General features: G+C 40.5%; 1 protein-coding gene across 3 annotated transcripts in view; it reads right to left on the reverse strand.

The window, feature by feature from the left end:
* Window positions 1-3616: 3616 nt before the first annotated feature.
* Window positions 3617-14977, reverse strand: part of LOC120438540 (butyrophilin-like protein 2) — a 32056-nt gene continuing 20695 nt past the window's right edge. For 2 of the 3 annotated variants that reach the window (XM_039608916.1, XM_039608920.1), the window contains 3 exons: window positions 14496-14828; window positions 6302-6631; window positions 3617-6200 (listed from right to left, as the gene is read on the reverse strand). In XM_039608916.1, coding sequence (XP_039464850.1) covers window positions 6109-6200; window positions 6302-6631; window positions 14496-14828 — 755 coding nt within the window. In that variant the 3' untranslated portion in view covers window positions 3617-6108. The remainder of the gene's footprint in view (window positions 6201-6301; window positions 6632-14495; window positions 14829-14977) is intronic. The other variant, XM_039608918.1, reaches the window with a different exon arrangement.

Raw genomic sequence — 14977 nt, forward strand, 5'->3', positions numbered from 1 at the left:
CTTTGTCTACATAATACACAGCGTATGACCTTTGGATCACAGAATGTGCGACACAAAGATTTTCTTTTTATTTCTCAGATGGTTTAACACATAAAAAGTGTGAACAGTCACATCTTGAATAATCTTACTTCCTGTTTTCTGTGTTTAATCTTCTCCTTTTTGTTCTTCAGTTCCTCAGGCCTCCATTAAGCTGACTTGGATTATTGTTGTTAACCAAAGAAGAAGAACCAAAAGTGATTTTGTATTTTTCACTCCTGCACTTCATCAAAATTCATCTGTTTATATTTTTGTCATTAATGAGCTTCCACAAATCATGAAATTAGTGATGAAGGTTCAACATTCAATCGAAATTTAACTGCTTCCATTTCAAAATAAACCATTTCAGCACTTCCAGGTAAAACTTCATTGTTGTCAGTTTGTGATCTAAGTGTTTTTACCGTGTTTATGAGGAGATGATTATAGATGTGAGAGAGTGAACCAGTGTGAGACATAATGACAGACGTGAGGACATTCAGCCTGTTCATAAATAAACATCAAATAGAATAATCTTATATAAATTATGTTTCTATTTTAGCAGTTTATAAGTAATTCAACCCCCAGGTCAAAATACATGAAAAATCCACCATACATAAAAGTTATATTATATTGAAATGTACCTGCTTAATGGTCCATTACCTAACCATGTGGAGGCCTCACAGCACAAACAACCTGTTATAGGATCTGTGATCTATTACTATATATCATCTATTTTTATCTGTTATGTTTCCAAATGTCATGAAGTCACAAGCACAGGTAGATCAAACCAGGCTACATTTAACTAAGGAAGGTTTATTCATCAAATTATTTATGAATAAAATGGAACATGAACAGTAACCTGATCTCATAACTGTCACACGGTGTTAAACAGAAGCTGTGAGCTCAGCTCTGCACAGTTAACAATCATAATGAAGCAGTTCATGTTCATATTTTAGATGCAAACTGCTCTTCATATTTTGTCCACCAGATGTCACTAAAGAGGACTGTGTTGGAAAACATTTGTTTCTTTGTTTTAAATTTCACAGAATAAAAAATAATGCAAGGTAAACAAAATAAGAGGCAGAGGCCAAAAGACACAGGAGGCTTAAATCAGAACCTGAGAGAATAACAGTGCCAATCATATCAGAGACAGATGGCTTTAACTTATCAATGTGGTAAATAACATGAGACATATCAGAATGAGGGATGCTGTCAAACTTGAGTGATAAGCAGCTGTGTATAGTCTTGTTTTTAGAAACACTGCCACTGGGTAAATATAATTATCTTTAAACATGCTTCTTCAATTTTTGGAGAAATGCAAACACATTTAGAAAAAGCCTTTTCCATAATCGACTGATCCTGATTAAAAGCTTGTAAATGATGAGTCAAAATGATGGAAGACAGTTTATTTACATGTTGCCTAAATAACCATCATTTAAATTACAGCTGCCAAGTGCTAAGTTTGGCATCACTGGTTTGACATCTGAATGTAATGTGCTGTTACAGATTAACTGCCTTAGTGCCAGTGGGATGGCATAGGACGCCTGCCTGTAATCTTTTTGTGTGCAACTTATATTTGATTAAAAAACACAGAGTTCAGTGAATCAGTCACTAACAATGCATCACCCTCAAACCAGTTTCAGCGATACTATTGTTCCAAAGGGAGGACATGTGGAGAGAGGAGTGGTGTATAAATATCATTTTCCATAATCAAAGGATCTGTTTGTGGAAATTTGATAAGTTTACAGGAAAGTTGCTGATCTCAGAGTTACATTGTATTAGAAACTCCTCCTTGTCATGGTCCGGGTGAGTGCCGGCTTTTTCCACAGCGCCAGTGATTTCACCTCTGGGCGGAGTCGCCACGTCATCACAGACAGACAGTACTTGGACGTAATTTGGCTGCTGGCTTCAAAGACCAGCACAATCTGGGTTGGCCTCTGGAGCTCTCTTTGACATCTGTTTCCCTTCATTGCCGTGACTCTGAGCTCCCCGGCTCCCGTACCCTTCTAACCCTTCACTTACCCCCCACACCTCTGGGTTCCTCCATGGGCTGTTACCCCGTATCAGGTTCTCAGCCCTCGAACTCTCCATCCTTCAGGCTCAATCCATGGACTCTTAGTTTAGAGTGAATTTACAGCACACAGCATCTATCATAGCTCTGCTCCAGGTTAATCATAGTATTGTTGTAGTTCACACAGATCATAGTTTTGGCTTTTGCTCCCAGTTTATTCCTACTGAAATGTTAGTTTGATTTTGCTCACAGTTTTTCAGACTTACAGACTTTAGTTATAGTTACTTTATTGTTGAGTCTCATTGGTTAAATCATCAGGCATCTTGTGTGTAGTTCAGCCGTTGTGTTTTCACATTACTTCACTGTAAATAAAGTGTGTGTTCCTTTCATTCTCTGTGCCTCCTGTGCCGTTCATTCTCCTGATGTACGCTCGGTTGTTAAACAGTGAGATTATCTAAATTGTGACATGAGTGCAGTGTAAACACGCTAACTTCAGGAACTTATCTCAGCTGCTGCAGGACATGTCAAACATGTCTTTGGACTGTAGGAAGCATAAAGAGATCCCAGCAGCCAGTGGACAGCATGAGATCCAGTATTAAGGACAAACTGCTTGGATCTCAGTCTAACAGGCTGGTTTATCAGTCTACTTTAGGCTTCACTGACACACGTGGACCATCACATATTTGTAGTGACTGTCTTCACCCCACTGTGGCCTCCTGAGGACCGACCTCTCCACTTCCACTGCCTAAAGAACAGAAAGGACACAGAGCAGAGCAAAAGGACAGACACATGTGAGTGTGATCCTCCATCATCTCCTCTGCTGTGTAACCAGCAGCTCCTCACGCCTGCTTTCAGTGTTTCTCTGACTTAGAGCTCAACTGCTTGATCTATAAGACTGTTTGCTTTTTGCTAAAGACACACAGAATCACGTACCTTCTTTTTAGCCGTCTTCTACCATCGATGTTTTTGTAAACCCAGGTAAAAGCCCACATAAATAGAAATGATGATCGCAACAACATTGCATGACGCTGTGATTGTTATTATTGTGAGATAGGATGTGTATTCTGTCAATAAGAAAAGACAGAAACACAAAATCAGAACCCAACACATATGAAGAAATTTCCCACCAACGTTGCCGACCCTGAACTCTGACCTGGATCTTTAGTACTGACTGTTAGATTGGATCACCTGGAGGGTTGCCCTGCTGTGATTGGTTGTTAGGTTACAAGTGTTACCTTCTGTCTTCTCTGATGGTGGCATTTCTTTTATTTATTTCTTCATTTTTGCTTCACTCATAACACTAGTGGCAGATATCAGTATATACAGTGGCTTGCAAAAGTATTCGGCCCCCTTGAACTTTTCCACATTTTGTCACATTACAGCCACAAACATGAATCAATTTTATTGGAATTCCACGTGAAAGACCAATACAAAGTGGTGTACACGTGAGAAGTGGAACGAAAATGATACATGATTCCAAACATTTTTTACAAATACCGGTAATTAACTGCAAAGTGGGGCGTGCGTAATTATTCAGCCCCTGAGTCAATACTTTGTAGAACCACCTTTTGCTGCAATTACAGCTGCCAGTCTTTTAGGGTATGTCTCTACCAGCTTTGCACATCTACAGACTGAAATCCTTGCCCATTCTTCTTTGCAAAACAGCTCCAGCTCAGTCAGATTAGATGGACAGCGTTTGTGAACAGCAGTTACAGACCCATCTCAAAACTGCCTTTTATTGCCAAGATTTTAGAAAAGGTTGTGGCCAAGCAACTCACGGATTATCTAGATGAACACAACGTTCTTGATAAATTTCAATCTGGATCTGACCTCTGCTTTTGACACCGTTGATCATCTTATTTTGTTAGATAGATTAAACCACTGGGTGGGTGTATCGGGTACCGCATTGGAATGGTTTAAATCCTATTTGTCTAATCGATCTTTCTCTGTGGCTACCTCTAAGTTCAGATCCTTCGTCAGCTCTCTTGCCTATGGGGTGTCTCAGGGCTCTGTCTTGGGACCATTATTGTTTTTGTTGTATTTACTCCCTCTTCTGCAACTTCTTAGCTCTTTCTCTGATATTTCATATCATTGTTATGCAGATGACATTCAGCTGTATATCTCTTTTAGGCCACCTGATGTTTCTAAGCTCCAAATCTTGCAGTCCTGCTTAGATTCCGTTAGAGATTGGCTGGCTGGTAATTACCTTCAACTAAATGCTGATAAAACGGAAGTCATTGTCTTTGCTCCTGAGAAATTTGTTCCCCTCGTGGTTAAAAATCTAGGCACCCTTGCTTCTTATATTAAATCATCCATTAGGAACCTTGGTGTTACATTTGATACAGCTCTGACGCTGGACACACGTTAAATCTTTGGTTCATTCTTGTTTTTACCATTTAAGAAATATCGCTAAGCTGAGTCCCATTGTGTCACGTTCCGAATTGGAAATGATCATTCATGCTTTTGTTTCATCCCGCTTAGACTATTGTAATTCCTTGTTTACTTGCTTAAGTAATGCCTCCCTGGAACGACTGCAGGGCGTTCAGAATGCTGCTGCTAAGCTTCTGACAAAGCATCACAAACACTCCCATGCCACTCCCCTGCTGATTCAGCTGCATTGGCTCCCTGTCAAGTTCAGGGTCCAATTTAAGATCATAATCATGACTTTTAGGGCCCTGCACAGTGTAGCTCCAACTTACTTAAGTGATCTTCTTCTTTCTTATCACCCCAGCAGGTCCCCGAGGTCTTGTGACCAGGGGTTGCTGGTTGTCCCTCATACAAGGTTAAAAACAAAATGTGACAGAGCGTTTGTATCAGTGGCTCCCAGACTCTGGAACTCGTTCCCTTTGAGTTTGAGATCTGTGGACTCAGTCATGTCTTTTAAAAAAGCAGTTAAAAACGTATCTGTTTAAACTTGCTTTTGGTTAATTTTGTTTTGTTTTGGATTTTAATGTCTGTTTTCTGCCTCTGTAAAGCACTTTGTGATTTTTATCTTGAAAGGTGCTATATAAATAAAATTTTACTTACTTTACTTACTGACGTCTACAGCTGAACAGGACTAGAACATTTTTAGATGTAATAAATAATAAAGAACAGAGTGTTAACTGTAAAGTAAGACGTGGCCTATAACGGGTTTACTTTGAGATTGGAGACATTATGTAGACTGTATTTATGTGATTAGGAGTTTGTAAGATTAGGCCTGTATTTAAAAAGCAAACTGAGGTCACGAATCAAAGGGGAAATTCAACTAGCTCTTCGTCATCATCATCATCCTCTTCCCCCTCCTGACGGACAGACAGAGAGGAGGAAGGCTGGATACTGCCAGGCATATTACAGAAAGGCCTACTGGGTTAGGATATATGTAATATGCCTGTGCAGTGAATTCATTCCCTATATTTATTTTCACTCCCCCAAAGTTCCCAAAAAGTTTTCTCCAGTTATACTGTAGACCAAAAATACCTAAATTAAATACATATGTACAACATTAAATAATTATTTAGTTAATTTAAACATAATATTAACTAGACTAGACTTTTTTCTGGAGAAATACCAGTGGGACTGTTCCTGATGGTGAACTTGGTCGACTGTGTGGTAAAAAGTTGGTGATAAAGAGGCCGACTAACAAAGTGGAAGTGAGATGGATAATAAATACATGAAACAGCTATTTTAACAGGCCACACGTGTCCTGTTCCTGAGACAGCAGGTACTCTGACGTCATGGAAACGCTCATCACCATCACTGCTGGAGAACATTTACAGTGTGTAGTAAAGCCGTCCCTCTGCAGCAGGGAAGCTTTTAGTACACATGAAAATGTTCACAGTTTTCTGTGTGAGGAAAAATAAAGACCTCTGTGTAAAGTTGTTGTGTAATCACTATATAGGAAAAAAAAGATGTCATTGTGAAAACTGTCCCATGTTGTACCTGAACTCACGACCTTCCACATGCAAGTGGTAACTTTAAAACTAAGTAAAAGCTTCTTGGTATTAAAAAATGCAGAAACAATGAGGCTGACAGATAAAATAACTGCAGGAGAGGAACCAATAAATAATCAGTGAAACATCACTCTTAACCAAACACACAGATCAAACTGATTGATCAGCCATCAGAGGAGTCGGATCAATGGAGCTGCTTCTGTTCCTGATGTCCCCTGTTTGATCCTGGACCTGAACTCTCCCTGCAGAGGAGACACAAGACAGTCAGACACACACACACACACACACACACACACACACACACACACACACACACACACAGAGACCAAATGAACCATCTAACCTTTGAGAAACAGCATTTTCCTTCTGAGAAGTTTATAGCCAAGCTTGACTTCACATCTGTATCTCCCACTGTCTTCATCTGTGGGGTCTTTCACTTTCAGGGTCAGACTGAGGTCTCCAGTTTTCAGCAGGTCTTCATTCATTGATGTTCGGTCTCTGTATTTCTCATCCTGTTTGTCAGGCTGGTCAGAGCCGTTCTCATACACGTGGACCTTCCTGCATTCAGGTTCACAGTATTCCCACTCTACTGTGGCATCTTCAGGCAGGTTTCCTGTGGTTTTGAAGGGCAGCTCGACAGACTCCGCCCCCTCCACCACCTCCACCAGACAGTCTGAGAGGACAACAAACAAAATTACCTTCATAGACAGCAGCAGCAGGTGTTCAGAGTTGTAGATAAGGCTGAAGGACAGAAGCAGATCAGAGCAGAAGGAAACAGGACAGAGATCTAGAAAGTGAAAGCAGCTCTTTAAGCTTGTGGAAACGATCAGATTGTGATGGTGCTGTGAGGTTTCTGTCCATGTGATGCTTCACAGTAATGTCTGCTGTCAGTGTGGATTTAATGTGGATCATTGAAGAAAAGAAGAGTTCAAAGCAAACATGTCTTCTGTCATTCCTAACATCTTCTGTCAGGATCTTTCATTCCTAACATCCATTAATGCTACTAATTAGGATAATTAGGTTATCCTAATTTGGCTTTCATCAAATCAGCAAAGATGCACAGAAAAGAAGACCAGACACCAACTATGGAGGATCAGAAGGACAAATGAAACAACGCTGTCATCCCTTATGTAGCAGGTTTATCAGAGAAACTCAGGAGAGTTTTCTCCAAGCACGACATCCCAGTGTACTTCAGACCCAGCAACACACTCAGACACAAACTGGTTCATCACAAAGACAAAACTCCTAAACACAAACTTAACAACGTGGTGTATGCTGTACAGTGCAGTGAGGAATGCCCAGACCTCTACATCGGAGAGACCAAACAGCCACTTCACAAGCGCATGGCACAACATAGAAGAGCCACCTCCACGGGACAAGACTCAGCTGTCCATCTGCATCTAAAGGTCAAAGGTCACTCTTTCAAGGATGCCAATGTTCACATTTTGGACAGAGAGGACAGATGGTTTGAAAGAGGAGTGAAAGAAGCCATTTATGTCCACTGTGAGCGACCATCTTTGAACAGAGGCGGTGGTTTACGACACCAACTGTCTGCCATCTATAATCCAGTTTTGAGTTCCCTCCCCAGACGCCTTAACGCCCACTCACATCCTGGGCCATCTGACCCCAGGAAATCACATGATAGGGTGGGGCCAGGTTTCACTATGAGCTCACCCAAAACCCTGGCTGATTGGGACCCACACCCGCTTTCACACCTTGGCTCATGTGATTAGGTAGAGGATCATCAGGGGGTCCTTTGTCCCTCTTTGGGGGGAAACTCCCACTGGGTTTAAATCTGGGCCTCTCCACCATTGGACCTTAGAAATGAAGAAACTTCTTGGATGAGAGGTGAAACGTCTTCAAGCAACTTAAAGAAGTCCAGACGCTTTTCTTTCCAAGCTTCTTAGACTACGATGACCTGGATGACTGTGCTGCCCTCGCGACACGTGACCATGTGAAGCTAGACAGCCAGCGAACAAAATAGATGAGATCTTCCACACAAGGCTTGCTTTTCTTGCTTTTAATGAAGATCTTTCAAAGCCTTATCTCTCTCAAGGCTTCTCCTTGCTATTTCTTATTTGTAACTGAAACATACAAAAGGTGAAAATAAATTGCTAGCTAATACACATCCTAATGAGAAACTTAAAGATTAGCCTAGCTTAACACGTGCGTTACATTAGCATCACAGTTCACTCGATGTAAACACATATAAAAGTCATTTCTGAACACATTAATACTCACAAAGACGAACGTTTCCCAAGGTACAAGCGTGTAGGGCACTAATAGCGTGTACATGAACTTATTCACTGTTTTAATACTGCCGAAGCACTTTTCACAGCGTTCACGGAGAAAAAACGTCAAAGATAGGCAAAAGATCAGAGCGCTCCCTCGCTCCCATTTCCGCACATACAATACAAAGATAGCGTGCGACTAAGACGTCTCACTCTGAGCAAATTTCAAACACACACATCTTAACTGTTTTTAGCATGAATTACTTATATTTCTTAACTTTGAACTTATTTATCACCTTAGTTACGTAACTTAATCAGATTATGCACTAACTACTGACTTTTGACCAAAAGGCATAACAATGACTGAGAACCTTCACATACGTAACATCCACTTGGTTCAGTGATCACACAGTTTACTGCCCACTGACTGGACTGAGTTCCTTCTAAACAAATAAAAATTCTAATAACAAAATATGGAGGTTTCAGATAAAAAATATAATGCAATTTGTCCGTTTTAATTTGAATTCAATTATTCTCACAGTGAGGACAACCATTTCTTGTGTAATAAAAAACTCATTTATTTTATTAAATGCAAAAACATTTCAAAGTAAGTGCAGTCTTTGGTGAGATCGGGCAGTAGGAGAAGCAGCAGATGCTGCTTTCCAACACTAAAAGGAAAAGTGGTTGACAAACAGGGAAAAGATCAAGAAAGAAGGACGCTGAAGTATTTTTGTTCCAGTTTGCTGCGGTTAAAACAAGTTATGTGGTTAGTTAACTAATTGCAGAGGCATGAAAACCATTAACCGTGGGCAGTTTGTGAAGGATTGCATGTTAATGATGTTCTATGACATGAAAAGAAGATCCTGTTCACCAAACATTGCTCTGTCAGCAACACTGTGGCAGAGATTAATCCATGATCAGGTAACATCTGAACAAATTACAGAACAAAGACCGAAGCTTCACTGCATACTCTGTGGAGCTTAATGCTTGCGTTTTAAACTATTCGAGCACTAAAGTGTTGTTCCAATGAGATAACAGTACCAGTAGTCATCCCCAGATCATCTGGGATCCAGTGTTGGGACTAATGCGTCATTAAGGAACGCGTTACAGTAACTACGTTATTATTGTGGTAACGAGCACGGTAACTAGTTATTATCCCAAAACCAGGAACGCGTTACTCGTTACTGGGATTTAGATAGGCTCGTTACTCGTTACTTGGTGTGGTGGATATCGCAGAGCTTCCACAGATTCAATAACATTAGCAAGTGGTGGAAGCCAGCAGGTGGATGAAGGAAAAGGGAGGCAAGAGGAGAGACCCGAAGCGGCCGCCGGTCCGAGTATCAGGTGAACTGAACTTCAGGTAAGAAGTTATGACCTGCAGTCTATCAGTCAGATATAAACCAAGTTTAGGTGGAGTTTATTTTCGGTATGCTGACATTTTCGTACTGCGTGCTAGCTAGCATGACGGAGTTTCTATACAGCTGGGTGGGTGCTATGTTACTGATGTTGAACTTTATTTTGTTCATACGGTTAATTATTAGAGTTGCCAACCGTCCCGTAAAAAACAGAATCGTCTCGTTTTCAGAGAAAATATTACGCGTTTCGTACTGAGGTGAAAAGGAACAGTTTGTCCCGGACTTCAGCTACAATGAAAAAGACACAAAGCTGAAGCTGCACAGCTGCCTCTTCTTCTCTCATTCTCTCCTCTCCTGTTTCTACTTCAATCATGAAACTGATCAATGATCAGCTGATCAGCTTTTCTCTCTTGTTTGTTTATCGCCCACTTTGCGCCAGAAAGAGGAAACCAGCGGATGTCGCGTTAAACAACAGCAGCACGTTTAAGCTTGATCAGCTGTTGTTAGAATTTATTTAATATTAATTTCTAGTATCAGCTGATGTTTGTTGGAGCCACAGCTGTAAAGCTGCTGGTCATGATATCAGTTTGGTTATCTGGTGAGAGGGAAACATGCAGATGAAACCAGGAGATGTCCTTACTGAATCATCAGAGCTGAACAGGTGATGGAGAAACAGGTTTACCTTTTAGGTGACATGAATGAGTTGAAGGGAAGTTATGAACTGTTTCTGAGAGACAAATAACACCAGGATCCTTTTCTAAGTAGCTGACAGCTGGTAACTGTGCAGGGGCGGGTCTAGCAAAGTGTTGCCAGGGGGGCAGGTAGGGCATTAACAGGGAAAGGGGGCACAATGAAATACTTTTCTTTCTTATTCTCATTTAAAATGTCTCGCTTTTAAAAAAATAATTATCTGAGTCTTACAACAAACAATTGATAGATATATACCATCAGAACAGTGTACATCACTGTCACAACAGTGTTTATTTTCATTCAAAGGCTTTATGATTTTTCCTATAATGGTGGGCGGTCTCTAGTCAAAATGCCCGGGACGATTTTTTTTTGTCCCAGTCCAGCCCTGGATGCAGCTCATCTGCAGTCTGGTGTTACCTACATCTTCCTATTCAGAAGGCAGAATTTCCAAGTTCTGAGTACAATCAAAAGCACCACGACTGCAGTTTTTGTGTTGTTTGTAAAAAGCAGGCTAGAATCATGGCGGCGGTCAACGATGGTCCAGGCGTGATTTCTCTCGTGGAAATGTGCACATTATTTTTCCTTTCTATTGGTAGGTGGCACAGTGCACTTGTGGCAAGTAAGCAAGCTAGAAGACTGGCAATCTTGCTGGGTATCCAGTTACGGAAGCAACACATTAACAAGAGAATTCTGAGTAAAACCAAAGTTACTTTCCCTAGTAACTAGTTACTCTGAAAGTAACGAGTAACTTGAAGTAACTGAGTTACTTTTTTAGAGAAGTAACTAGTAATGTAACTAAGTTACTAATTTAAAGTAACTTACTCAACACTGCTGGGATCACTACTGGTACTCACCTGCCTAAATAATATAAGCAGTACCACGAAGAATGTTGTGTTTTTTCATGTTATGCTGTGCTAATGAGGCCCCACCCAATTCCAAGAGTAAGTTGATGCATAGCTGCTCTGCCTATTGTCCTATTTGTTTTTTTGGTATGGAACACTTTCACTGGAAGGATTCTTTCTTGTTTTGTTGCTGAGCATTTGATGCAGTGCAGTCATGGGCTAGAGACGCAAAATGCTCCTAAAGCATTGCACCATGTTTAGCATGATTAGCATTCTGTGTATAGTCATCAGTATGATCATTTATTTTACTTGTTTAACTTGTAGAAGCCACTGTGGTTTATTTTGCGAGTAAGTAAGTGAAATTTATTTATATAGCCCTTTATAAGAAAAGAAGCTATTGCAAAGTGCTTCACATGGGGAATATAAAAGCATATCAAACAAAACAACATATTACACACAAACATTACCCACATGCCTGTCTAAACCAGGGCTCACAAAATTTCAAAATCCCTGGTAGCCCTTCGGGCAGGGACTCTTCAGTTTTTGGTAGCCCAAAATAAATTTAAGTAGCCCGAATAAAAGAGAGAGCAATTTTTTAATTGATGTTTTGTTTCCTGTTTTGTTTCCGTTACAATATTATACATTAAAGTATAATATTGTAACGGAAACAAAACATTAATCAAAAAATTGTTGAAACACAAATCACAACATTGTATAAAAATTACAATCATCAACTCAAATACTTGGTTCTAATTGAACAGAAATTTCTATGAACTTGTAAGAACTGTGTAGAACATGAATCAGTCTGTGTCAGTCTGTCAATTTGAAATTTCCACTGAAGTCAAGGGTAAGAGGCAAGTGGAACCAAGATCGAGGCCATTTGCTTTTTGAAGTTTGCAAAGACTGCTAAATTTTGCCAGTGGTAGTTCACTCTTTGCAACATAGTACGCTGTTCTAAACAGATTTTTCAGGTTTATTTTTAGTATGTTATTTGCAGACTGAGCAATAATGCATTTCTTGCATTTCTCATGGGTTCTAATGGGGGCCTTTCTTAAAATTACTGGTCCCAGTAACAAAGGCGCTTGTCGACTCAGAAATCGAGGGAAACCAACAACACACCCGGCAGAACATTATGTTGTTTACACGGGTGCACATAAGTGGTCCGCATGTGCGCATTCGCTGTCAAAATAAAAGACGCACCAGATAAGAAGTTGCAATGCGTGTTTGCGTACATATAAAAGGCACTGTTTTTGTCCGCTAGAGTGGGATTTTCACGGCACATTCTGCACCACATCTCTGTGCGTTCATCATTTGTTTGAAGCCAGCTCACCTCCTGCAACCACTTTTCAGAGAATACGCGCTTCTTTTGTGGTTCGGACTCCTTCTGACATTTCTTTGGAGGTGGAGGAACACCAAAGTAATTGCTTAAAGGAGCTTGCTTCTTCGACATCTTTAAGAGTTCTAAACAAATGTCTGTCCTCCTCCAGAAAATCTTATGTACGCAAACACGCGTTGCAACTTCTTATCTTGTGCGCGTTTTTTATTTTGACAGCGAATACGCACCTGCGGACCACTTACGTGCAGCCCTGGTTATTTAGCAAGTCATATTGCAGCCACAGAAATTCTTTTGTCCATGAAACTATAAAGCTGCACTTTATTTTTGCCATATAGTCTGATTTGTCATAACTTTTCCGTTTTGTGGTAAGCTTTTCTTTGGCTCTTCACCCTGACCTGTCTTATTTGGCTCTGCAGAACTAAAATATATATCCTGCTGCTTTTACACACGCGCTCACATAACGGTCAGCGATTCTCTGCCCAATCAACCTCTCACATGTTTAAGCTTGCTGCGGGAGATTTCACTTGTCATGTTTGCACAGTAAGCTAACGATTGATGAGACGATGTCAGAGGAATTGGTGCGCAAATGATCGTCACTCACCAATCAGTACTGCCGCTCTCTATACACAGTTCGTGCGATTGGAAAGTGAAAGCAAAAAACAAGCGCAAATTCAAACGCGATTTCAATATGTCACATATTGACAGTGGCTCACCGATGCCAATGACACAATTACTCAGCTACATTTCCGATAGAATGCAAAAGCATTGACATATATTTTTCCTTCCTATGATAGCCCGACGGGCAGGGCAGAGATAGATTCTGGTAGCCCGACTGGAAAAATCGCTAGCCCAGGGACGTCGGGCTAGCGATTTTGCGAGCCCTGTAAACAGATGTGTTTTAAGCTGATTTAAAAAAAAAAAAAAAAGCACCACAGAGTTCATGGTGCGAAGCAAGGCAGGTAAACTTTTCCACAGTGTTGGAGCTAGGCTTTTTAAAGCGCGATCCCCCTTCATTTTCAAATAGCTCTGTGGACAATTATAAATGTTTAAATAATTGTCTGTCAGAAATCAAACAATGGTTAAATGACATTTTCCTCCAGTTAAATGCAGATAAAACAGACACTTTGATTATTGCACCTGATCACATGCTCTCAGAAATTCAGCAGCATATCAGTTTTTTAAACCCCTCATTTTAGTCGAGTCTTAGAAACTTGGGTTTTATATTTGATAGTTCAATGTCTCTTGAGAAACACTCTAAACTACTTGTCCGGAACTGTTTTTATCACCTAAGAAACATTTCTAAACTCAGACTACAGGTGTCACAGGCAGAACTTGAGATGATTATTCATGCTTTTCTCTCTTCTCATTTGGATTATTGTAACGGTCTTTTTACTTGTCTCAACAAATCAGCTCTGGATCGCCTTCAGTCTGTACAGAATCCCAGGGCAAGAATTTTAACTGGCACAAACAAGAGGTCACACATTACTCCAGTTTTGGCTTCTCTTCATTGGTTGCCAGTAAATTTTAGGGTTCATTGTAAAATTTTGGTTGTAACTTTTAGAGCTCTGCACGGTGAAGCTCCCCAGTATATCTCTGACCTGTTGAAACCTCATGCTTCATCCCGAGCACTTAGGTCGTCAGGTCAGAGGTTACTGGTGGTACCACGTACTAGGTTCAAACACGTGGGGTTCGGGCTTTACAGGCACCAAGGCTGTGGAACTCCCTGCCGTTGTCTTTACGCTGTCTAGACTCCATTGACTCCTTTAAAAAGCAGCTGAAGACATTTTTATACAAACAAGCTTTTAATTAATTTTTTCACTGTTTTATATTATTTTATTTGTATTTCTGATTTTATTGTGAAGCACTTTGTGATTTTTATCTGTGAAATGTGCTGTATAAATACATTTTACTTACTAATAGTCCGAAGACCACTATCAGTGGATCTAAGGATCAGCTTTGGAGAGTAGGGCTGAAAGTGAGTAGTTTTGATTTGTCAGCTGGTGTCTGTTGGGTCACTTTTGTTTTTATTTATTTTTAATTTTTATTCATTTTCTGACCTTTGACCTGTATCTACAGCACTGACCTCTGACTTTCAGCTCCACCTTTCTCTTCAGCAGGATGTTTCTCTCGCTGTTGTAGACGGTGCAGGTGTAGATACCTGTGTTTGCATCTGTGGGGTATTTCAGGGTCAGACTGAGGTCTTTAGATGTCAGCAGGTCTTTATTCATCTCTGTTCGATCTTTATAGATCTTGTCCTGTTCTTCAGGCTGGTCAGAGCCATTCTGATACACGTGGACCTTCGTGTTGTACGTGTTTGTCCACTCAATGGTTGCGTTGTAAAGTAGGGTAAAATCTAAAGAGGTTTTGCAGGGTAGTTTCACATACTCTTCCCCTGAATCCGCCTCCACCTGGGGGACTGAGAGGACATCAGAACACAACATGACCTCTACACACATCAGCAGCACTGAGTACAGTTTCTTTGACTGGATGAAGTGATGTTTGGTTGGAGTCTGAATATGTCCCATTGCTCCACTAACCAGAAACAGCTCATCTTTATCTGTCCAA

This window comes from Oreochromis aureus, linkage group 3, assembly GCF_013358895.1.
Source record: "Oreochromis aureus strain Israel breed Guangdong linkage group 3, ZZ_aureus, whole genome shotgun sequence".
Taxonomy (NCBI): Eukaryota; Metazoa; Chordata; class Actinopteri; order Cichliformes; family Cichlidae; genus Oreochromis; species Oreochromis aureus.